General features: G+C 33.4%; 2 protein-coding genes across 3 annotated transcripts; one reads left to right on the top strand and one right to left on the bottom strand.

Annotated features, from left to right (window-relative positions):
• Positions 1-1,255: 1,255 nt before the first annotated feature.
• LOC144568772 (glyoxylase I 4-like) lies at positions 1,256-16,127 on the top strand. Of its 2 annotated transcripts, XM_078319157.1 has the most exons (4): positions 1,256-1,481; positions 1,599-1,704; positions 1,834-2,061; positions 15,912-16,127. In XM_078319157.1, exons 1-4 carry the CDS (start codon positions 1,300-1,302, stop codon positions 15,990-15,992), a joined length of 597 nt encoding a protein of 198 aa, XP_078175283.1. In that variant the 5' UTR covers positions 1,256-1,299; the 3' UTR covers positions 15,993-16,127. The 2 variants fall into 2 exon arrangements, with proteins under 2 accessions (XP_078175283.1, XP_078175284.1); XM_078319158.1 differs by lacking the exons at positions 1,256-1,481; positions 1,599-1,704; positions 1,834-2,061 and adding exons at positions 14,003-14,288; positions 14,970-15,075 and having other exon boundaries at positions 15,684-16,092.
• Positions 16,128-18,630: 2,503 nt separating this feature from the next.
• Positions 18,631-25,599, bottom strand: LOC144568770 (putative cellulose synthase A catalytic subunit 1 [UDP-forming]). The gene is made up of 14 exons (XM_078319154.1): positions 25,096-25,599; positions 24,416-24,611; positions 23,863-24,044; positions 23,603-23,687; positions 23,197-23,398; positions 22,608-22,874; positions 21,853-22,198; positions 21,627-21,764; positions 21,420-21,545; positions 21,104-21,316; positions 20,621-20,885; positions 20,330-20,526; positions 19,845-20,198; positions 18,631-19,518 (listed from the first exon to the last, which is right to left on the bottom strand). The coding sequence occupies exons 1-14, from the start codon at positions 25,174-25,176 to the stop codon at positions 18,931-18,933; spliced, it is 3,240 nt and encodes a 1,079-aa protein (XP_078175280.1). The 5' UTR covers positions 25,177-25,599; the 3' UTR covers positions 18,631-18,930.
• Between the last annotated feature and the right edge of the window lie 1,015 nt (positions 25,600-26,614).

The following is a 26,614-nucleotide window of genomic DNA, read 5'->3' as shown; positions in this document are numbered from 1 at the left end:
AGGAGTCTGCAGATTGACTCTGCAGCTAGCTCCAACTCTTATTTTTTTTTTAACAGAAAATTTATTAATAAAAAAACAAAACAAAACATAAACATGTGAATCATATTGTGCAGAGTTCATACATCAATCTTTTGATTTATAAACTAAAAGACAGAAAAAAAACACTCTGTGCAATCATCCCTCGTTTTGGTCCAATCAATCACTCTGTGCAAGATTTTGTTTGTCTTTTAGTTAATAAATAAATTTCTCTTAAAAAAGGGAAAAAAAAAGTTGGAACTGCAGATTGGCTGTGCGGACTCCAGTATTTGAGTCCGCAGAATGAGTTTGCAGCTTGAATAATTCTCAAATGTCTCCAAAACTATAATGATTTGTTTTTTTTTTTATGCTATAATTAAACATTTCGGACACATGAGATTCCTACCGCATGCAGATCTCTTCAAATGAAAGCCACATTTTTTTTTTAATACTTGACAACCAGAGTTTTTTTTTTAATTTTAAAAAGAAAGGCACATTTTTTTTTCTCTATTTGCACCTTCAATTTCGGCAAAATGATAATAATTTTTCCACGAACGACTGTAAACAATTCTCTGAAAGAAAATCAAATAAGTTCCAAGATATAATTTACCAATCTAAAATGCGCGTTCTTGAAAGATATTACCAAACTCCTCTAATTTATATATATATATAACAGATTGGTTTCACGTTTTGCACGTTTTTGACATGTTTGCACATTGTCTCCAAGTTTCCAAAGCACTTGCTTATTATGGATTTAGAAAATTAACTTCCATGTAAGGGTCATAAAATTAAAAAAAACAAACAAAGAAATAAACATATATATGCACTATACTACTAAATTAATATGAGGGTGATAGTAAACAAAATTTAGTACAAGTTCGGGTGAATGTAATATATATATAGTTAGTTTGATGTGAAAGTTTGAACGTGTTGTCTTGAGATCGATCGTGCGATCAAATTCGTTTTAAAAATTAAATGCGAGGGTGAGAAACTGAAATAAAATCTGAAAGAGATCCAGTGCCATTGAGGATGCTATATATATATGTCAACAGTCAACACCCCTTAAGGTAGGACCCAGCTAGCACCTCAACTTCCTCTATTTAAAGCCTTCACTTGATCTCAACTTCCTCTGATAAGGAACCTAGCTAGCTAGCTCTCATTCCTCTTCAAGTACTTTTGAAGGCTAATTAATCCTTATCGATCCCTTTGACATATATAACATATATATATATATATATATATATATCGATCATTAATTTCTCCTCTCGATCTGCTTAATTTACTATGGAGAGTGGCAACAACAATGGTGCATTGCCATTGCCATTGCCATTGCCATTGCCTTTGAAATCGCTCAACCACATCTCAGTCTTATGCCGATCCGTGGAGAAGTCCCTTGACTTTTACAAGAATGTTCTTGGCTTCATACAAGTTATGCGCCCCGGCTCCCTTCATTTCGATGGGGCTTGGTACGTTGAGAATTCCTTTTATATATAATACCTAATAATTGGGCACTCACATTAATTATATATGTATTAGAAACTAACATTAATTAATTATATTGTTTTGATCTTGATAAATGACAGGTTATTCAACTACGGGGTCGGGATTCACCTCTTAAAATCGAACGACCCGGACCAATTGCCAAAAAAGAGAGAGATAAATCCTAAAGATAATCATATGTCTTTTCAGGTAATTAATTAGATACATTGAATTAGATACATATATGGCAATCATTTAACATGCATAGTGCCTTAAAAAATAGAAAGTAAAGTACTCTCAATTAATCACTCATTTCTTTGATTTCCCAAATTTATACAGTGTGAGAGTATGTATTTTGTTGAGAAGCGGCTAAAGGAGATGGACATACCGTATGTCAAATGTCTTGTTGAAGAAAGCGGCATATTTGTCGACCAACTATTCTTCCATGACCCTGATGGCTTCATGATTGAGATATGCAACTGTGACAACATTCCGGTAATACCGCTTGTCATTGGTGACCCGGTGGCTAGGGTTTGCAAGACGGCCAACTTTGTCAAAACTCAGCAGGTGTTTGTCAGTGAGGAGCCTCAGATCCATTGTGCCTGAGTCAAGAGATTTAATTAAATTTGCTTCTGAGTAACATGTAGCATTGTAAAATGAAGGGTAAATTTTGTTGAAATTCATTTTGCGTGAATATTTATTTTGAATGTAATTTTGTTTGTGAACTATTTAATTAAGATTCTTTCAAATTTTCTGTTCGTACTAGTGCTTGTTTTTGTTGTTTTGGTGGTTGCTTAAAAGTTGAAATATTATGAGACAGCAGGTCATGGAACAATCAACTTCGAAGTTTATTTTATTTTGGTATTTTACTTGCATTTATATATATATATAGTATTAATGCATTGCTTTGTCTTAAAGAAAAAAAGAAAGACAATATATATATATAAGGGTATAACAAGTATATAAAAAAAGTTTCTCAGCCCTCAATAATTTTGGAAGTCCGGCCATGTATAACAAAAGATTAGAACAGAACAGAGGTTAAAGCTACGGCCAGAGAACTATACATAGAAGGATTTTTTCCCAAAATTTTCCAATTTGAACTCAAATTTGTTAGTTTCTAAATTTATGTTTTTTAACACAAAAGTTTATGCTAGCGATAAAATCACCCCAGGCTGTCAGCTCAGTTGTGACTACTCCTTGTTAAATTCAATCATGGGTTGACAACTTGACATATAGCAATTAATGTACAAATAAATAGAAAGCAGAACTGTTATTACCGATCCCAACTGTTGGTCTTCGTTGAGATTCGCCCATAAAAAAGTTTGAACAGTTTGGATCGGAATAACAGGTTCCTGCTATTCTCAAGGAATAACGGGAGATTTTTTTTCTCAAAGAGAAAGCTGGTCACTGATGCAATGTCTCTCTCTAGGGGTGTCAATGGGTACGGTACCGGCCGGGTGGAGGCATTTTCATATCCATACCTATTAAAATTGACTTTACCCATACTCATTAAAAATTGATTTTATCCTACCCTACCCTTACTCGTTAATATTATAGGGTAACGAAACGGTAGCGAGTAATAACGGATATTACTAATATAATTATTAGTTTTATTATATTTTACAAATTAAACATCAAAAACTCATTAATTTCACATATATGTAATTGTATTTTTAATAAAAAATAAAAATAAATATGCAATCAATTCCAACTAAATTGTTTTTTATAAAATTGAATTGAATATATATATATTTAGGGGTTTGAAAATTGAATTGAATATATATATTTAAATTTTATAATTATCCTATAGGGTAATGGGTACGAAATAGTTATTATTCATACCCTTACCCATTTGGTTAACAAATTTTTTTTCTTACCCATACCCGATAAGCTAACGAAAAAAAAACCTTACCCATACCCGCCTTATCAAATACGAAACGGGTCGGATAAACGACTAAAAAGGTGCTATTGACACCCCTATCTCTCTCTCTCTCTCTCTCTCTCTTTTCAAACAAGTTTGTAGGCATTACATCACATTTCTCTTCTCATATTCCATTACATTCATGATTTTGAATTTTTTTAGAAACCATAAAAAAAATTACCAAATCAACTTGATTACTTTGATTTTTACAAAAATTATAAGAACTGAGATGCTATTTCGATCTGAAGAGATTTTTTTTTCTCATATCGAATTGTCATTTTAGCCCGACGTGTTTTCACAAGTTTTACATCAACAACTACATTATTTTTTCGAAATATGTGAAAACGGCTCGGACAAAAATGATAATTCGGTCTGGAAAAAAAAAAAAAAACTTCGGACTGAAATGACATCTCGGTTCTTATAGTTTTTGTAAAAACCAAAGCAATCAAATTGGTTTAGTAAATTCTTTTTTCTTATTTATGGTTTCTAAAAAAATTCCATGATTTATGTATAGAGAACTAATCATAATGGAAATTAACCCTAAGTGGGTATATATGTATGACCTGTGTACAGAACATTGCAAACTCACTTTACTATTTATATTATAAAATTGAAAATTGAAAATACCTTATTTAAATTGCTAATTTTGTTCTTATTCATAATTTTACAATGTTTAAAATTGATTTATTCTAGAAGTGTTATTCCTCGTACCAAATCTGTGTAGAATCTGGAACGTTTGCAAAATCTAGAAATCTTTTGATTTCGGTATTTTGGGCCTTTCCAAAAGGGATCTCTGGCTAACTTAATATTTTGTATTTTGTGGGTCCAGGACTCCAGGAAACAAGCTTGATTTAAGGAAAAGATATGCATTTATGATCGAGTAGGCCCCTTTCGCTTACAAACTTGAGAATTTTCTAATTCATAGAAATTAATAAAAAAAAAATGAGAGAGAAATAGAAAGGATACCATCCAAACAGAACAGGGTGTCATAGAAATTTGAACCGGATTATTAATTGTCTCCAATCCAATCCAATCCAATCCAATCCAATTAGTGCCACAAAAATATATTTACAGACCTAATATTACAATTTAAGATCCATCATGAGACAAAATTTAAGAATGAAAAGCATAATTTTGTAAATATTTAAAGTTAAGTATAGTTTTATGATTTGTTATGAGAAAATTATAGAAATGAAAAATATATATTTTTATAACCTATATATATATATATATATATATATTTAAGTCAGGGTTGGCAATTGCAAGTGCCAGCCTATCACATGCATGCATGTAGTTTCGTCCTGCGCGCATCGATGATCTCCATGGCCACCTCCTGTCATGTGATTCAAAACATCGATCTACCATGCATGATCAGGTGAAGGAGCTAGCTAGCTAGCTAGAGAGCATTTTCCAATGGGGGCTAAGCTCTCACCTATATATAAATTAAAATATATATATATATATATATATTTTTTTTTTTTGAAGAAGAATTAATATTATATATTAGTCCTATTTATAAAATAAAATTACATTACACTAATTATTTCTTTCTCTGTTCAATCTCAATTTTAAGGTTCCTAGCTAGCCTCCTCTAACATCATGATTCATGACTATACGGAACAATCTCAATTCAGAAAGGTAAATCAAATTATATTAAAGAGAAGGAACAAGACTGCCTTATATATAATTTTGAAAAAAAAAAAATTTGAAAGCCCAACCTGACATTTATTTCATTTATATTATTTTAATATATATTTTTGATAGATAAACTGCCTGCTATTGTCCTTTTAAAGGAAAAAAAAAAGTATGTAAGATCATTAAGTCAACATATATAGGGAACAACTAGTATCATACCCGTGCGTTGCAACGGAGACATATTATAAAATTGAATAGAATATGAAAATACTTTTTTGTTTGACATTTACACAAAATTAAGAAAAAATATATTTAAAGGAATATAAAAAACACAAATGAAAAAAGATAAATTCAAATAATAAATTACAATAAAAGAAAAAATAACAAATGGAAAAAAATTGGATCAAATATAACATGAAAAAAAATCTTGAATTATCATTGCGATTTAATATCTAATTTTCTCAACAAGCAAGACATGTCATTAAACGATTTAGAGGAGAAATGATCTGTAAAGAAATAAAATTCGGAAAGATATGATTAAATAATTCAAATCAGGATTTTCTCTACAAATATATTATTCATGAAAATTTCTCTACATATCATTTCTCTACATGAAATTTTTAAATATTTTTCATTTTCTCTCTAGATTGGAAATATATGATTATTTTTTATCAGCACAAGATCTACTATTCATCTATTCACTAATGGGTAATGACATCAGCACAACATAAATTGTTAATGACACAATATTATTTAAATTTTTAATTTGATAGACAAATTTGCCCTTCAGTTGCCGCCTCCTCAATATTTGATCATCTTTCCTTAATGATTTTGCAATATTAATTTCCAGGTAATCCCATGCAGGAAACAAATATTTTGTACAATTAATGTCCCTAGTAGATCAGTTAATTCTTTGTAAAGAGGACATAAATATATCTCCATTCTATTATTAAGCACGTTGTTTTGGGTGTCCGATCCGCCAATGGCTACGATTGAAAGATAAATTCAATATTGACATATAATATGATATCAAAAAACATAAATAAAAAGTGTTATCGTGTGTATGTATAGGATATATGTACACACACAAATATTATAAAAGAAATATATATTTACACACAAGTTCCAATTTATATTCTTCTTTGTTTCCGATTTAGAATATATACACACACATTGATATATTCTACATTGGAAATATATTCTAAATTGCCCACAACAATATGTATAGAAATAAAGAAAAGAAATATGGAAATAAAAAAAAATGATTTTCCTTGTGATCCGTATAGAAATAAAGAAGAAGTAAGGAAAACAAAGAAATAAGAAAATGGAAGGTGAAAGGTGAAGTCTTCTCAATTGAAGAGGAGAAATATGAAAACAAAGAAATAAGGAAACAGATAAATATATCACTAAATTTCAAAGTTTGTTCAATTTTAATTGTAACGTATTGTGTGGCAGCACATGTGGTGAGCATGTTTTTAACTAAATTTAAACTTCTATACATAAAACAAATGCATTTTATCAAAAGAAGACTTATTATATAATTGGACGATATTTGATATTAGATTCGAACCGAGCTATTATTTGATATCATTGGTACTTAAAAATAAAGAATCATCACATCATCAAATTGTTATCAGCGATCACGATTAAAGTTAATTAAAAATACAAAATCATATAAAATTTCTATTAACATATAGAATATTTCCAAAAAATATAGAATTTGGTCTTCAAGCACATATCAATATGAAGATCATGCTAAGAAATTTGAATCGACTGTTTGAACTTTAAATATGAAGATATGAACGGAAAGTAAAACATCATCTTTACTTCCCAAAGCATGATAGCCTCTCTCTCTATATATATATCATGATAAACATATTTTTTTATTTACAAGTTCATTATATATGGCCATTACAAACATCAAAATAATGCATTAAGCATATATTTAAAAAAAAAATCAACAACAAGACAATTGCCTTAGATAAAAGAAACAAATTAAGCCATCCGGAAAAACAGAAGTTTTTCTTAATCAAATAACAAAATATTTTGTTTATAATTTCTTTTCATTTAATTTCAAGAAAATTAAAGAAAAAAAACAAAAGTAATCTTTAATTGCATTAAGCATATATTTTAAAAAATCAACAACAAGACAATTGACTTAGATAAAAAAAAACAAATTAAGCCATCCGGAAAAACAGAAGTTTTTCTTAATCAAATAACAAAATATTTTGTTTATAATTTCTTTTCATTTAATTTCAAGAAAATTAAAGAAAAAAAACAAAGTAATCTTTAATTTGTATTATAGCTGATACTTTGAGTTTATAATTACTAAATTTATGAGAGAATATTCTAAAACGAAATACAAGTATGAAATTTTCTCTGAAAACAAATGCTGACAAAGTTTAAATTTTCTTACTATACATACATTGAGTTGTTTCTTTTTTCAAAAGATTATGAAAAATTTGCTAATTAAAGAAGTATAATAAATTGAAATAAGGAAAATTGATGAGGGTCAAGTTGTCTATTAATTAGATTCTTTGAATTGTGCTGTGCTGATAACAATTATTTTAGTGTCAATATCAACATCCTTCACAAAGATACAGAAGCCCTAAAATCGGAAATATATAATTGTTTCTATTTTTATTGTCAAAACTATAAAGGAAGATAATAATGAAACGAAGAAAATAGAGAAATAAGGAAATAATTTAATTGCTAGAATCAGAGATAGTTCTAAAAAGAAATAAGGAAACAAATCGCTAGATATTCATTCAATTTTAATTGTGACAAACTATGTAACGGTCTGTGTGGCGAGTATGTTTTTAACTAAATTTAGACTTCTACACATATAATAGATGTATTTGATCAAAAGAAGATAAATTATGTAATCGGAGAGCTAATATTCAATTCAAAAATTCATCTTCCAATTTCAGCCGTTGACGGATCAGGACAACTACGTGCATAATATAAGAATGGAGATATTGAATTAATTGAATGGGTGCCAACTCGTGCAAAACACTTCGCATAGATGGGAAGTTGATATATAAAACACGCTAGTCGCTCGCTAGCCAGCTGTGGTCCGCATATTATATTATTTAATACAATATTAAAACATATATTAATTATTCATACTGCAAGTTTGCAACTAAGAAATCATGCACATGTTATCAACATGCTGCCTTGTCATCATCAAGATCATCCACATCAGCCAAGGTTATCCATATATATATGATTCAAGGTACACCAAATAGTAATTTACGTGCAATTAATTATCAAACCCTTTGAATTAAATTAAACTTAATTGCAACAATGGTTAAACTCATTGAACTATATATTAATATATAGCTATAGCTAGTAGCTAGGATATACATTGCCAGCAAGTTATCTTTCATTTTATATATAAATAAAATCAACTTGCCAGCAAGTTGGACATTAATTAATTACCTTTGCTGCTCTCCAAAAAACATGGGGGCTTAGGTGTATTAGATCTCAATTTTATGAATATTGCTTTGTTAGCTAAATGGTGGTTTAGATTTAAGGATCCAACGGTAACAGGTAAATGGAAATCCCTTCTAATTGCTAAATATGATTCTACTGGTTTTGCTTCTACTAGATTTTCTTCGTTTTGGAGTGGTATTTTGGATCTTACTGAAATATTTAATTTGGGCATTAATAGGATTGTAGGTAATGGTAGTGATACTTCCTTTTGGTTAGACAGATGGCATGGTAATTGCTCTTTATATTGTGTATTCCCTAATCTCTTTCGAGCTGCATCTAATCCATCTATTACTGTATCTGTCGTGTTCTCTAATTTTCCATTTAGTTTACAATTTAATAGGCAATTAACGGGGATTATCCTTTTAGAATGGAATCAACTATTGGGGCTCTTCCCCTATCACTCTTTAAATCCAAATCAGCCAGATAGAGTTTACTAGAGATGGACTTCTACGGGTTCTTTTACTGTTAAATCTCTTTATAAATGGTTATCATGTAGGGGTATTCCTAATAATATTTTTAATAATATATGGAAAGCAAAGATTCCTCTTAAGATCAAAGTTTTTGTTTGGTTGCTTCGGCAGGATAAAATTCTTACTAAATGCAATTGACTAACTAGAGGTTGGCAAGGCAATGTAGATTGTGTATTTTGTGGTGCCCCGGAGACTGTAGATCATTTATTTGTTACTTGTCCTTTTATTTCTACTTTGTAGTCTTGGATTGGAAATCATAATAATTTTGTTTATAATTGCACGCATGTATCTGACCTATGGAATTTTGAGTATTGGATACCATTAAAGGATGCATTATTGGTTGAATTGATTAGGGCCGCTACTTTGTGGATTGTTTGGTTAACTGGAAATAAAATTTGTTTCCAAAATACCCAAGTACCATCTATTAGTTATGTGACATCTTCTATTATTGCTATGACATCTTCTATTATTGGTGTAAAGCGCGTTTAGATAATTCTTATTTCAAGTTATCATTAATTTTGTTTTTTGATGTTTCTTCTTTGCCTCAGATAAGTACTATGATAGTTCTACCAGACCCGGACTCACAGGACCGATCCAGTCCTCGATTGGATTCAGACGTGGACCCTTCTCGTGGTTTCGAAGGATCGTTCCTTCTGAGTGATATTAGTGCTATTAGTAACATTTAGTGGATTTTCTTGTGATTTTTTGCTCTTATGATCATTTTGTATCTTAGGGTATGTTCTTCTGTTTTGTGTTTTGTGGATGGTAGTTCCTAGTGGTTGAGGTTCCACTAGTTGGATCTATATTCGATGCTTTGCACTAATTTTGTATGAACTTTGTAGTTTCGCAATGAAACTGATGGAATATTTCCACTTTTACCAAAAAAAAAACCTTTGCTGCTCTCCCAATATTAATTCCCATGCCATGCGGCCGCCGAATAACATATATCTCTTCCCAGTTCCCAGTCAAAAATAATTATAATTAAACTAATCTGATCGTTTAATTAATAATAGCCCGCGGGTTCACTGTACCAATATAATGATCCATTGGATAAAACTATTTTCTTCCTCTACCAATAAACCAATGGTACGTGCGATAGAACTATTTTCTTTCATAATTAGGAGCACTTTAAAGTTCCACGATCCTTTCACAAATGTTAAAATTAGGAGCACTTTATATATTATAATATTGTTTCTACTGAAAACTTTAATTAATGAATGGTTCCAAGGGCCAAGGATTAACACTATGATCGGTCGGATGGAAAAGGTTCTACAACCTCTCAAACTTTAATTAATATTGTTATTTCTTAATCCAAAGAAATAAATTGCTATGCTGATGTCCTTAATTAGTAAGCTAGGGTCCAGATATATATGATTAACATAATTAAGAATGTGCATTGAGATAAGGAAATTAAGTCATTTAGAATTGTATTTTCGGCCATAAGAGAGAAGTACGTGGTATATAGCTTCTCTACATAGAATTTTAGAATGGAATATATAACATGAATCATGGCTTTTCTCTCTACTTGAAATATTGTCTACAACAAATTTTAGTGAAGTTTCTTAAAGATGTTTATTTTGCCATAGCAAAGATAAGGAAATTAAGTAATTTAAACATACCACAAACAATAACATGGTAATATAAAACATGACACTTCTCATGCAATCATTATTTGTAAATATATATAGCATATTAATTTTGAATTTTGAAATGACCTCTTCCATTTATTGTGATTCGATTTTAAGTCTGAGTATTTGTGGAATACACACAAATTTGGTTAATATTTGTAAATATAATATCCTACGTAGTGTTTGCCTTTTGATATTTAGGAAATGAAATGTGTACTAGATTCAAGCTTGGGAAATAACTTTGTAAATACATTTGTTTTTAATCAATATAGTTGTTGGTGGGCAATTGCCACCGACCATAAAAAACAAGCTTGGGAAATAAATATGTACATGTTTGACACTTAATTGACAGAGCAAGTTTGTAAATAATCACGTTTGATAAAATAAATTTGAACGTAGTTAAATAAAATAAATCTACACATGGTTCACGCTTGATATACAGATGATTATGTGTTGCGGAATGCAAAAAAATTGTTACTTGCAAGACAAATTAAAGCTTTCAGCTGCACATGCATGAGATTCCTATCGATATCGATCACATGTATATATATCTCTTCAACGGAAGGCTAGGCGACAATTTTCTCTTTGTCATGCGCCTTTGATTCTGCAACGACGTACTATTATTAATTAGCAATTCTCTCAAAGAAAAGCAAAATAAGTTCCAAGAAATTACCAAACTAAAATGCGCGTCTTCAAAGATATTACCAAAGTCCTCTTAATTTGTAGCAGATTGTTTTCAAGTTATGCCCCTTTTTTCACATGTTTGCATGTCGTCAAGATTCCAAAGCACTTGTTTGTTATATTGTAGATTAGAATTTTCCATGTGCCATGTTATGAATCTTTTCCACAAGGAGGAGAGAAGAAAAGTAATCCGTAAAGTGTGAACCCATAGTTCACTATAATCAAACCTAAACACCTATGTTTCCAAAAAAAAAAAACAAAGAGAAATAAGAAAAAAAATTCAATGGCAGGGAAGGGAACACCAATATAATCAAACCTAAACGCCAATGTTTCCAAAATATGACACCAATAGTCATTACAATCATATCATAATTAGAGTTAACATACTATCATTTTCACAAATAATCAAACCTATACACCAATTCCCATACCAGTATGCTATCATTTTCACAATAATATCAAACCTAAACACCAATATTTTAATATTTTAGTCAAACTATAATCTAGGGTTGATGAAATTAATGGGATTTAGATAAGTATACTAGGTGAGCTACCTTGCTTGGAATTATAGTCAGAAAAACTGAAGGTACAGTTTTAATTTTTTTTTTTTTTTTTTTATGAAATTGGAAGTAACAACTTAAGGATGCACTGTACTGTACTACTGACAACTTAAGGATTCATTTTTATGAAATTGAAATTGGAATTCAACTTATTGCAAAAGCAAAAAAAAAAAAAAAAGTTGTCAGAAGCAAAAACTTATTTTTTAAAAGAAAAAAACAAAACTCAGTAGAGGCTACTGAGATTGTACAAGAATAAATTACATCCATCTAATCAGCCCACCACTTGCATTTGTTTAAAAAATAAAGAAATATCAACTAAATTAAAAACTTGCAAGACTCCCAGCCGAGTCTTCATAACAGAACCTTCTCCATAACGTTGCATCCTGTACGATCCAGTCTGTCAAGTGCTCCGGCTGCCAAGTTCAGAAGCAAAAACTTAATCACAAATAAGTGCATACTCTAAACATCATTTTACATTTTCAACTTAGTGCTCATAATTTGAACTTTGAGGAAGATTTAAAAAAGACAAATTGAGAAAAGGATCTCATTAAATCTCTGATTGTTCTGTATGATAACAGTATAAGATAATACCATATTTTTTTATACCTATTTTCAAGAGGGGTTTGTTGGATTTATTGTTAACATTGAGCATATATGTAATCTAATTATGGATTGTTTACTGTCATATATGATTGTCAATTAAAGTGATCAAATAAGGTAATAGACAATTAATATATTCATTAGGATGTGGTTCATAAATGTGTAGAATAATTTAGACAAAGATCAAATCATTGATGGACTGATTTAGAAATTTGCAATTCAGAAAAGTACATTTTCAGAGGTCAGAAATCTGTCTTTATGGAGGATTGTGCTGTCCACACGGATATTGATGCAGTCGCACAACTTTTGATGCACAGCACAAAATACCTTTTTCAATTTGGCAGATAACCATAAAGGTTATTATATGTAAGGATTGGTCCCCAAGATACAAGGTAACTAAGAAAAACACAGAAATTGAACATATATTTTTCTCTTAAGAAAAATACAGTTTTGTGTCTTCTCTTTTTCTTCCATCATCAAAGAATAGAGAAGAGAAATCCATTAGAAAATATGGAGATGATTTCTCAAGGACCACACCTTGCTGTCTTGAAAGACTTATTCCTCGACCCGACGACAAAAAGCGAGAAGGACTTCTTGTCATTGAAGACTTGTCTCGTGCTCACGGAGACGGCTTGCTCTACAAGACTTTGGTTATTTCATGACAAACGACATGAAATCAGGTATTATGTTCCGCACTTATAATTTATGTTTTGAGTATCTTTGACATAGGACGGTCCTTAGGTTAAGGTGAGGAGCTGTTTCTCCTTCTCCGGAGTGTAAGTGTTTGACCTCTAGATGAGATGTAATTGTTTGATATCTAAATAAAACGTAATTGTTTGACCTTTATGATTCTCTAACAAGGCTCTCCTAAAAAAGCAGATCTCAAGATGAGCGAGATGAGTTGGTACTCAAAGTACCAATTGTAGTTTGAAATTTAATTTAATTAAGCACTTAAATGAAAAAGAAACACGGAGACAAGTCCTTCAAGCGAAGAGAACAAAAGTTACAAAACAATCGCGGAGATAGCCATACCTTCTCCGGTCATGGCCGAAGAAAACCGGTGCTAGCAACTAGATCTTCTGCTTGAGCTTCCCGGCTTTTATATACATACCAGGGACACATCTGTTAGCTGCGCAATCCTGGGTGGTAGATTTTTTTTTTTTAACCAGTGTCAATTATGTTTATTAATTTTTAGAAGATGGTAACAAAAAAAATCGGTTAATAATGTGAATTACCTCTAATTAAATAGGTAGTAATATAGTGCTGGAAATTTTGCACTGTGAATCTAATAGTTAGCGTGATGTGGTCTTGAGATCGTTCCATCTAACAAAATCTTCTTTGTAAACATTCAATGGCAGGGAACACACTGAAACTCTGAAAGAGATCCAGTGCAGCTGAGGATTCTAACCCCATGTCAACACCCCTTGAGGTAGGGCCCAACACTTGGCCCCACACTTAACTAATTACAAAGTACCTCTATTCATCTATTTAAAGCTTTCCTCTGATACCTTTTTATCCATAACCTTGATCAGTTCTCTAATAAGAAACCTCCTGTTCCTCTGTTCAGAGCCTAATCCTGATCCCTTTTCTTGGCATTACTTGCCTACACAGGATAGCAAAATAAAGTAGAAAATATAAATTCTACAATGGAGAGTAACAACCACAATGGTGCCTTGCCTTTGACTTCGCTCAACCACATCTCGGTCATATGCCGATCAGTGGAGAAGTCGCTTGATTTTTACCAGAATGTTCTTGGCTTCTTACCAGTTAGGCGCCCCCGCTCCTTTGATTTCGATGGGGCTTGGTATGTTGTTCTCCTTACTTTATATTTTATCTTCTACAAAAATTTAAAGTTATCGTCATTGATCTATACAAAACCTATATATAAGCACATTGAAACAAATTGCAAATACAGCTAACAATTGCATTCAAATCACAAAGCCCCATTAGAGTTATAGCCAAGGAAAACAAGATTTAACTTTTAGGAGAATGGTTTAACACAGTACTTGAAAAGGAATGGTAATATATATAGAGAGAATCATGCTACACCTAAATGAATAAACAGATATAAAACGGAATGTTTGCGGCACTGGTGATTGTTTGGTTGTTTGAATATATTTACTCCGAGTTGTTATTTCACAGGAAAGCATTACTAAAACAATTTGGCCTTGCATTTTGATAGATATATTGACATTTCTACAACTGTAGACGGATAAACTTTATTTATTATTTTTCCATACTTCATGTACAAAACCACTCAGTTCACCAACAAAAACATAGGTACTAAATCAAAAATTGCATACATTCAGAGTAAATTTCCACATGGTTATTTATCCAAAAAAGAAAGAAAATAATAAGCCATGAAGGGAGAAAGGAAAAGCCAAGTCTGTCAAGGTGGCCTGAGAACTGTTAATGAGAATACCTAATTGAGCACTCACATTTTTGTATTGGAGACAAACATTGTTTTTATCTTGATAAATTACAGGTTATTCAACTACGGGATAGGGATTCACCTCTTAAAATCGAACGACCCTGAGAATTTGCCAAAAAAGAGAGAGATAAATCCTAAAGACAATCATATTTCTTTTCAGGTAAAAACGAGAATATTTCAATTCTTTCTTAATGTGCTCTGATTATATGCCAAAATTTTAACCTACATTAATTATTGGAAAGATCATATCAGAACTCCAAACTACATTGAATTAGCTACATCCTTCACAGTAGGAAAGAGTAGGCCCTTCATTTTCCTAATCTGCTAAAGTACAATTTTTTCTATTTATGATAGTGTCGATATAGATTGTTTACCACACTGTGAAACAAATAAAAAAAAAAAATGGCGTGAAACATTCCATCTCTTCTATCTCAGTATCTATTGACCTAATCAGAGGATAAAAGAACAGAGAGAGGGTGGCAGAAGATTATGCCTCTGACCATTGGGAAAAACCTTTTAAAATTAGTTATTAAATCAGATAACAACAAAGACAAACAATATTTAATTGGTTGGTCACCGCCTTTGCTTTTCTATTCCAATAAATAAATTACTTGTGGACTAACTACAAGCTGGAGGTCCGATTCCTTTTATTATTCTTTATAAATAAAAATAAATGATCTGCTTATTGAGAGAGTTGACTTGATCAGTTTCAAATCACATGGCAATCATTTAACATACTCATTGCTTTCATTTCTTACATTTATACAGTGTGAGAGTATGTATCTTGTTGAGAAGCGGCTTAAGGAGATGGAAATACCACATGTGAAATACCGTGTTGAAGAAAGCGGCATTTATGTTGACCAGCTATTCTTCCATGACCCTGATGGTTTCATGATTGAGATATGCAACTGTGACAACATTCCGGTAATACCGCTTGTGATTGGTGAGCCAATGGCTAGTGTTTGCAAGAGGGTGAACTTTGTTACTAAGCAGCAGCAGCAACAACAGCCAGCAAGTTGTGAGTTCTTACCGAAAGCTGTGTGTGTCAGTGAGGAGCCTCAGATCCATTGCGCCTGAGTGAAGAGATTGAATTAAATTTACTTGTGAGTGGCTTGTTGCATCGTAAAATGAGGGGTAAACTTTGTTGAAAATTCATTGTGCTGTGTTAATATTTATTTTGAATTAAATTTTGTTTCTGAAATATGTAATTAAGAACCTTTCAACTAGTGGTTCTTACTGTTGTTTCATCAGTGGTTGTTGAAATTTTCTTGTGGTGAATCCTTTCCAAAGGAAATCTCTACGCATTTTATCTAGATGCTTGATTACACCCTTGGGTTGGGTATTCTCAGTGCCTGTAGAAATACATGCTGAGACATGATGCATGGAACGCGTTGGCAAGGAACCTGCTTAGTGAGTCTGTGACGATGATGCATGGAACCCAATTAATATTTCTGTACTACCTGCCTCCATGTTAGTCTATAGACATTCAAATTAGGTGGAGTTGCAAAGTTTGTTGACGGACATAATCAACCCAATTAATATTTCTCTATCACCTGCCTCCATGTTAGTCTATAGACATTCAAATTTCTATTCTGAACAAGTTCACCGATATTGGTGATATTTAAATGCGAATTGTATCACCAATTGATTTAAACAAATAGCACCTAAAGATATATTTCTTGCACACGAGTGAAGTTAAAGTTCAATTCGGATCCAATTGGTTCCCTGTTCCATTATTTTTATATACTTAAATCCACGTTATACTTGGATCTTGTTCTGTTCAATGGCTATTAATTGGAAAAAAGAAAAGCTTTTCTACACACACACACACACACACACACAAATCTTATTCGACTCATGTAATTTTTAGTGATTTTTGGACGCACACTGTGCTCCGAGTTGACTAACACCTTATTTGGATGGAGAGTAGAGGAATTAGGGAGGGAATGGAAAGAAAAAAAAAAAAAAAATCCATCGAATTGTATTTGGTTGACAAAATTATGTTAGAGGTGAAGGGTGAAAGGTTTAACCTTGTATCATTATAATTAGTAGAATCGGCTTCCCTTTCAAATTGAGATGTAACGAATAGAAAGAAATTTTGTTGCAAATATTTTAAAAAAAATAACACAAATGTCTAACATATATCTTTTCTATATAATTCTCATACAAGTTTTTTATTACAATCTTACAACAACCACCGAATTTCTCATTAATCTTCTAAATTTTAATCAATCAAACAAGAAATAAGAGAAAATGAAAGATAAATTTATTTTTCCTCATTAATCATCCAAATGCAAAAAAAAAATTAAATGCATTAATCTTCCTTTCTATTCCATTCCATTCCCTTCTATTCTTCACCTCCCCGTCGTTCCTCCAAACACAAATTCAATTCTTAATTAATTGCTGATTTTTTTATAATACCCTTAATTAAATAAAAAATTTCAAATACGCCCTCAATTTTTAAAAAATTTAAAAAATGCCCCAACCGCCACATTGTGTGGCGATTGTCTTCTGAAGTGGACCGCCACATTGTATACTCTTATTTTTTATTTTGTAAATAGCTGAATCTTAAATATTGTATAGAACCCATGTACTAAGAAAATATACTCTTATTCAGCAGATAATGCTTCTTAAACATTTTTAAATTTTTTTTGAATTGATAAGACGTATTCACACTACTACATAACAACACACTAATAACAGTAAAAAAAGGGCTCTAATAACGGTTTGATCACCACTAGTAGTCAACACGATAGAACATGAGTGATCACAATCTCTAGCGTATCCTAACCACTAACAGAGGAGGCACTTTTTGTAGTGGTTTCAACTTTGACCAAACTTTGACAGACCATAACTTGTAGGAAACTCCGTTTTGAGCGTTCGACCACTTTTCTAAAAGCTTTGGAGGATGAGATATGAATTGTGAAGGTAAACTACCTTACAAAATGACCCGCGCACTTAGAATTACAAAAATACATCGTTTAGTGTCTCAAATTGCAATTGAATTTTCTCATAAATAACCAATATGTTATCAAATTTATTTCAATAGAAAAAAAAAATACCTTCATTATGCCAAGGAGTAGCAATGTCACACTATTTCAAAAGAAAAAAGTAATTAGGTAGATAATCCTTCTAAGTTATAAAATTAGTGCTCAAATCGGCTAACAAATTACAGAACATATATAGAATTATCTTTATTCAGCGCTAGATTGATAAGTTATACTAATTAAGATTTCTTGCCTCTCTTTTCTTTTTATTCTCTTGATCTTAAGTCTTTATCCAACAAGGGGTTGATATATATTACTTTGATTGGTGAATTCCTTAATCTTGAGCTATATACATATTAAATATTATTAAAATATGTATAACATTCATTTTATATATACTAAACAATCTCTAAAAACAAAAAATTGCTAGTAACTCCACACTATGTGGCGGTCCACTTCAGAAGACAACCACCACACAATGCAACGGTTGGGGTACTTAGATTTTTGAAAAATCGAGGGCATATTTGAATTTTTATTTATTTAATCGAGGGCATATTTGAATAAAGATCGGAATTAACTGTCACTGAATAATATATTTAATTAATTTATCAGAATTTCGATGTGATTTGTTGATCAAATGATTTTCATACTACTGGAGAGAAGCTGAACATCTACCATACAGACGACACATTAAGTATTCTATATGACAGATTAAGAGAACCAAAACATTTATATAAACAACAAGAGAATGCAATAATTGGTATAGTATTCTCAATAAATACATCATATATATGTTAAAGAAAAATAATAAAAAATCTCCTTCACAAAATAGTACAAGTCCAGACAACAGTAAAGAAACAATATAACTTAAACCACCCAACCTCTAATTTCCAAAAAACAAAACAATAGAAACAACGAATCTCTAATTCTCATGGCTTCAAGGCTTCCAAGTCCTCTCCTATTTACACAGAGAACATAGACAACCTTTCTATTTTTTTTTTCCACCTCACAGACGTGGGACCTACCGATCAGCAATTGACACCACATTGTCCCATTGCAGCCGCCTTCTGGCTCGGGGTGGTGAACGGGTCGATCCGCACCCAAAGAAGTGAGAAAATTGATGCCAGAAGAATTGCCCAGACAATAACAATGGTGGGTGTCCTGTTTTGACGACCCAGGAGACCCTTCAGGAATGGGTACAGATGCAGAATGACCCAAATGGAGAAGAACAGCTTTCCGAACAGTGGGCCCCATGACTGGTATCCACTGTTAATGGCATAGGACACACCAGCAACAATACCAACCAAGTTGATCACAAGGACAGTGGTGGGGGGGATGAGGAGACTTGTCCACTTGAAGACATAGAGCTCAGCAAAGTCACCATCCTCATCAGAGGCCTTGGAAGTGACAGTGAAGTTGGTGTCAATACCGGCAAGGACCTTCAGGAGACCCTGAAAGACGGCGAAGAGATGGGCAGAGGTACCACCAATGACCCAGAATTGCTCATTTCTCCACCAGTCCTCAATGCCGACACCACTCCACCTCAGCTCAAGGAGACCAGTGGCAAAGATAGAGACGAAGAGGAGAATAAACCACATGCCAGCATAGTTACTAATCTGCAACATTATGGAGTGAGCATTAGATTTAGAGTATAAATTATTGATAATAATTGTGGCATTCTCTTTTAAGATCTTAAGATGAGTTTACAATCAGCAGGTGCTTGAATAAATTGGCTCTTCTTTTTTTTTCTTGGCTTCTTAGCCTAATTTTTATTCACTTGAGGTTTACTTTAAAATGCACCACTCTTTTTATTTCTTTTTCTGCAGGGAAAGCTAGTTGCTGAGAGCTTTAGAAACTTGCAGTTCATAAGGCACAGTGCATGTTTAAATGCAAGAACTAAATATAACAGAACAAAGAAGGAACAAAATTGCAATATACTTACCTCAGGAATAATAAATTTTCCAGTGAGAAGACAAATAGCAGGAAGAACACAGTATGCAATAAGAGGGAGGGAAGTAATCGGATAAACAATAGTGTTGATGTAAGCAAGCCTCTCCAGTAGCTTCAACCTTCCACCTTTGTAGCCGTACCAGATGGGACAATGACGACTCAGCAAAATTTCAACTGACCCAAGGGCCCACCGAAGCACCTGGTTGAGACGGTCAGAAAGATTGATGGGAGCTGAACCCTTGAATGCAGGACGCGTTGGCATGCAGTAAACTGAGATCCATCCTCTTGTATGCATCTTAAACCCAGTAAGAATATCCTCAGTGACCGACCCGTAAATCCATCCAATCTATAAAAATGAACTGGTGGTAAGTAAAAGGGAAAGGGATGGCCATCCTGGATTTAAACCAGAGACCTTGCTCATGAAGCAAATCATGTATAAGAACCAAATGTTGATAACTGATTTTCTTATGTACTAACCTCTTTTCCCCACTCGGTTTTGTCTTCGTATCCACAACTAATGACATGGATGGCTTCTTTCAGAAGAGAAGCAGGGTTGGTGGAAGGAGGAATTCCGCCTTGTACCATAAAGGTGGATGCAATAAAAATTGGAGATTGGCCGAATCGCTTCTCCAAACTTCTCTGAGACATAAGCAACGACCTCTCATCCTCATAACCTAAGTAAACATAATCACATAACATGAAATATTAGTATGGTGCAACAAATATTGTTTGGATGTAGTTATAACATAAAAGTAATTAGGCACATACCATCAACACCTTCCTCCATATCTTCCATGTTAAAGATAGGTACACTAGATTCAGTACGCTTCATCGCACGATTTTTATTGTCAATATAAGCCTTGTCACGGTTCTTCTTCTTTCTCCCACCACAGCAGCTCTTGAACACTATGTTAGGCTCCAAATCGGCCTCAGTCAGGACTGGGTCGTACCCATAGAGTGCTTGTCGATTAAAGCAGCACCCAGTTCCCACATACTGTGGGCCCTGAATTCCATCTAGACCTTTCATGTTAATCTGCATAAGATTACAAATTCAAACCCAATTAAAAAACTTGGTAGAATACAATAAAGCTCGCCCATGTTTAAAATGTCAACCCCACATAGTCTATTAGCTTTATATATATTAAGGTCATGAGACCATTCATCCCACCTCAACTTTCTAGTTAGAAACAGGCTTTAATCAATATCATCAAATTACCCAGAAAGCCCATAATACTAGCTAAGAATAATTACATCAAAAAAGACGATGTTGCGATTGGCATATCGATCGTGCAAATCAATGCCATCAAATCTCTGGGGAAATTGGACGTAGCAGGTCTTCCTTCCATAGGCGGGGTCCATCATGAAACACATTGCCTCCTTAAGAGCTTTGCTGCTGTTGAAGTAATGATCACAATCCACATTCAGTAGGTAAGCACCATTTGTCAGCACAGCAGACACCCTAATCTGCCAATCAGAAACATTAAGACAAAAGAATTAAAAACATAAGAAAAAAAACTATGCTAGTTAGAACATTTAAAATGCATATGAACAGGTAGAGACTACTGACCAAAGCATTCATGGCACCGGCCTTCTTGTGGTGCTGGAAACCAGGTCTCTTTTCACGAGAAACATATACAAGCCTAGGTAGCTCATTACCTTCAGTATCTAGTCCACCACTGTGCCCCAAAAAGACCTGTAATTTCAAATATGATGATGTTAAACACGAAAACAGTAACACCAATTATAATAAGAATAAAGAGCATATACACAGTACCTGGATCATGCCAGGGTGGTCCCTTGGGTTATTCCCAGGCCATGGGGTGCCATCAGACATGGTCCAGCCCTCTTCTGGAATCTTCTGAGCCTTGGCCACAAGTGCATTAATTCTGATCTTAAACTCTTCATACTCTCTCTGAGATTGAAAAAGAAAGGTTAATAATCCTTATGAAAAGGGTAGTTTGATTCAAATCATTATTAATTATAATTAGAAATCAGCTTACCTTCATAGCACGCCTCTCTTTAACAAAGGAAGGTTGAATCTTATCCTTTAGGTAGTCAATTTTCTGGGCAAAGTAAAACTCAGGAGCCCGGGGCTCAATGCTGTGCTTTTTGCAGAAAGGGACCCACTTCCTAGCAAACTCGGCAGTCTCAGATAGGGATTCAAAGGTCAGCATGGCAGAACCATCGTCAGAGACATAGCACGAGACCTTGTCAACAGGGTAATCGACAGATAGAATAGAGAGCACAGTGTTGGCTGTGATAAGAGGAGGCTCCTTCAATGGGTCCACCGTACTAACAAACACATCAATTGGAGCAAGTTGTGATGGTTCCCCATCCCTATCATACCTGAATAAAGAGTATTCCTTGTCAACACAAATAACAATTATATAAAGAAAGCCAAGCTATAGATCAAGGTTTGCCAAATATTTTTGAAATATCATTGTATTTTCAAAAATAATGCTACTTATGTCTTTATCTTTTATTTGCTAACAACAAGTCTGAAATAAACTAAAATCAAGCCAACAAGAAGACTGAAGTCTTGGGATTCCAGTTTACAAAGGCTGGTCATGATGCAATTCAGTCATGGTAATACAGGGACCGTACTGTCATTTGTTGCTTGATTAATCTTGATTTTAACTAGCTATTAGTGCAGACACAACAAAATAATAATAATAATCCGAGGTCAGTAGCACAGACGTGTTTAGTGTTGTTTGGGAAAAAAAAACATGTACAGTAAAGGAGAAAGACAGCAGACCTGAGTGCAAGCCGGTCAATATAGGTTTCACGATTGATTGGGTGCCACTTGGGGAACTGATCAAGGAGCCAAGACAAGGCAAACCAGATCTCACAAATGACAGACGTCAGCCACAGGCCATAGGCATCAGGTACAGGATGAGTGATACGGTACTGGAAGAAGAAGCACAGGATAATGAAACGAAGAACAATAACAATTCGGTATAGAGTGAGTTGGTTGGAAGGGAGAGGGATAATGCGGCTCAGAGGTAGGCGTGCATCATCAGCCCTGTTCAACCACAAGAATAAAATTAAAAAGAGAAATGAATCAGAATGAACATAAAACATTTATTGCAGCATTGTCTTTTAAGCTATCTACCACAATTTTCTCCTTTTTATTTTATTTTTCTTATTTAGTCTGTCTTTTGTTTTGTTTGTTTATCTTCATAATTCTTTGATTTCTAGCCTTCCGTGACGGATAAAGGATTGATGAATCAATGGTTATCGAGGCTAAATTAGAATGTCCTGTCATAAATTCAATAAAAAAATGTCTTTTGGCTAGGCTCTTATATCACTACAATGTCGAGGGGTTTAAAATAAAAATAACGTACATTTGAAGATCTTCACCATTAGAGCCAGTGCCCTCCATATCGCCTCCAGCTCTGCCTTCTGCAGCAGCAGAATACTTGTTGGTCATCTGCATCATGCTCTTATCTTGTTTCATTTTCCAGCTTTCCACTCTCTCTTTCCAGTCTACACTTGTCAGCCCGTATGAGTTCAGGTCCTTTGAAGGGTCAACTATTCTCACAGGAACTGCAACCAACCAATCAACATATAAGATTAATTCATTTTTTTGCCAAGGATGGCTCAAACCAATATTTCATTTTTTTTTAACTCTCTTTCTTGGATTCATGTTAAATAGAGTATGTCCCAATTTAGTCTTGATAGAGTAAGTGCGGCCACTATCTGAAGATAGCATGTGTCCTTGCTGAAGCAACAATACTTGATGAGTAATACCTGGCATGCTGGGGTCCACATAGCTCGATGACTGACTCCTGATAGAGTGACGGTCTGGTGAAGCATCAGGGATTTCTCCAGAGATCTAGAACACATACAATTAAATTAGCTCATTAGTCCAATTTTGTTGTTTTTTTCCCTTTCAGAAGAAACCTTATCAGCATGAACAAGTCTAGAGCTGAGCAGACCTCTAAACAGAAAAGGAGAAAATAAAATATACATTAAAAAATACATTGACAAGATAGAAGTTTGTTGAGTACCTGCTGGCCACTAGTCAGGCGGGGTATACGGTGGGCATCGTGCCTCGAGGAAGAGGAGAGGTCAGCATCACCAGGCTGCCATTGTTGGTTCAAAGTTTTTCCCGCTCCTTGTCTATAGTTAAATTCATTGTCGATGTCATCCACATCTTCCTCGTCTTCATCTCCATCCACTCTTGGGCTCCCTGTAAACCAGCAAATAAATGCATATTAATATTATACCCATAGAAATGCCGCCTTCCACTAAATAACAGAATAATGTTTATTGGTGTAAGGATCATCTATCAAACATGATGAAGGTTGAACTAACACAATAGAGCAAATATTAATGTTTATTAGTACATGTCATGTATAAAATATATGCCTGACATCAACTACAAGTCTTAAAAAAATGCAGCACCGAATGTAATGGTTGTCAATGAACCAAGACCTTTTAAGGTTTTTGTAGTTTTTGTGTGCATAAATAATCATTTTGAGCATAAGTGAAGGTAATCATGGCCAAACCAGTTGTACCTGTATCAGCATCAGCAAGAAATCATACAATCTTTTAAAGTACCTTTGTGTCTTTTGTAACGGGTCTTGCACTGTGGGCAGGACTGGTTGCCGTCCTTGCGCTCATATTCATAACAAGGTCGGCAAACTGGGAAGGCACACTCATTGCAAGCAACAAACAAATCACCACTTGGTGTGAGCCCAACTGTGTCGCCACATATCTGACACACCTGGCTGTTAACATTCTTTGCCTGTTTCGGCTGCATTAGTATACAATTGGAGTTAGTACGAAAATTGAATGGAAATATCTTCTTAGATCTCTGATCTTGATCGCAGATGAAGATCAGATTTGGGGGATGGACCGGAAGCAATAAAAATATCAACAACTGGGCGGTAATTGGGTCTTTTTAGTTATACCAGATCTACTGTTTAAGCAAAAAAAAAAAAAAAAAGTCAGTCCAAATACCACTGCTAGCAACTAAACAGTGTCATTGTTTTGATTAACGTACATCATTCACAGAAAAACAAAATTGTTGCTTGCTTAGTCAGAAAGGGAAAAGTGTAAGACTGCAAAATTTCTTAAAATTCATAGATAAGAAGATATAATCCGTCTGAAATCACACAGATCCAAGTGGAAATCCCAAATTTTGCACCAATTACAACTAGCATTCACTCACCAACAGATCCACACACGGTCAAAGGAGATGGACAGTTCATTAAAGAAAATCAAACAAAATAACTCACCGCTCCTTCTCCTTCATGTCTAATCATCACGAATTCGTTCCGATTGCGCGATCCAGCGACCATACCCGCATTGGCCGCCATCTCTCTTTACCTGAAGCGCACACTGTTGGTGTCACTCTGTTCTCTCTCTCTCTAGATCGAAGGAGAGAGGGAGGTAAGTAGAGATCTTTGAACTGAGACGATTAGTGTAGAGATTTCATAGCATCTCTCTCTCTCTCTCTCTCTCTCTCTCTCTCTCTGTTTATCTCTACTTTTCTCTCGCCCCACTCCAGCTCCAGTGAGTCTCTCTTCTCTACTCGCCTTTTCGTCTTTTTTATGCGATGCTGAAAATAATAGCTCAGCTAATACTATTTAATTATCGCCACGTTACCGGTTCTACCCGGTCACCGAAAACTACACGTTATCTGTCAATTTTGTTCCGTTCAGGCGTCAACATCTCTTTTGCTCTACCGGCTGGACACAACCTGTCAACATTATTCAACTGGCTATCCCCGGTTACTAGAGGAGGGTATCGTCGGTCAGAACTTGCGTTTCTAGGTGGAGCTGTCGGTGGCGAAGTGGCTTCGTCACTCGTTTACAAATAATTACCCAGTGTTAATTTTTATTTTAGTGTCAACTGTAAACACTAAACAATAATCAGATATAACAAATCTCTAGTTGACACAGTTCTGTGAGATTTTATTGACAGGCACTTGATATATATGTATATATATACATTATTTATATTTTTTATTTTTTTATTTTTTAATCGATAATACATCTCACATTAATACTACTTTCGCAATATTTTTAAAGAAGTATTTAATTGTGCCCAAATTTTTTTAGATGCAAAATAATTTTTAGTCGAAATTATTTATTTTAAAATTTAAAATATTTTAATAAATATTTCTTTTGGAATAATCGACGATGATATATATGTTGTGTGTAAATTAAGCATTTTAAAGAATTTATAGTCTAAAAAAATGTTAAGTTTCAAGCTTTTTTTACTTGTATCATATTATCAATATTTTCATCCATCCGTTTTTGTTCTCTCTTTGTTTATTATGGCCGAAGAACTCTTTTTTTTTTTTTTTTTTTTGCAGTAAAAGAGAATATATGTTTGTTTCTCTGTAGCGAATTTCATACGGTTAATTGTTTTTTTTTTATTATTATTATATATGATTTTATAATTCTGAAAAAAAAATTATGTTCAAAATTTACTTAATTATAAGATTTTCTTATAGATATTATCATTGCAAAAAAAAAAAATTACTTTAAATAATATTTATTTCCGGAACAAAGTTGGAAGGACGAATTTGTTAAAAAAAAAATCTTGGGTATGTTTTAATTTATTTTCACATCAGGTGTTTTAAATGGGGGGTTTAGACAAAACAGGAAAGAAGGTCCAAGCGGGGAAAATGGAATTATTTTTTAGATATAGTATTGATTATTGAATATGTTGAAAAGAATAATTACATCATTCGTCGTGGATAACATGGACATTTCACCTAACTCATTGGATTTCATTTCACACAAATTA

This window comes from Carex rostrata, chromosome 17 (assembly GCF_964058835.1).
Source record: "Carex rostrata chromosome 17, lpCarRost1.2, whole genome shotgun sequence".
NCBI lineage: Eukaryota > Viridiplantae > Streptophyta > Magnoliopsida > Poales > Cyperaceae > Carex > Carex rostrata.
The sequence above is the reverse complement of the archived record's forward strand: the minus strand, read 5'-3'. Positions and strand labels throughout refer to the sequence as shown.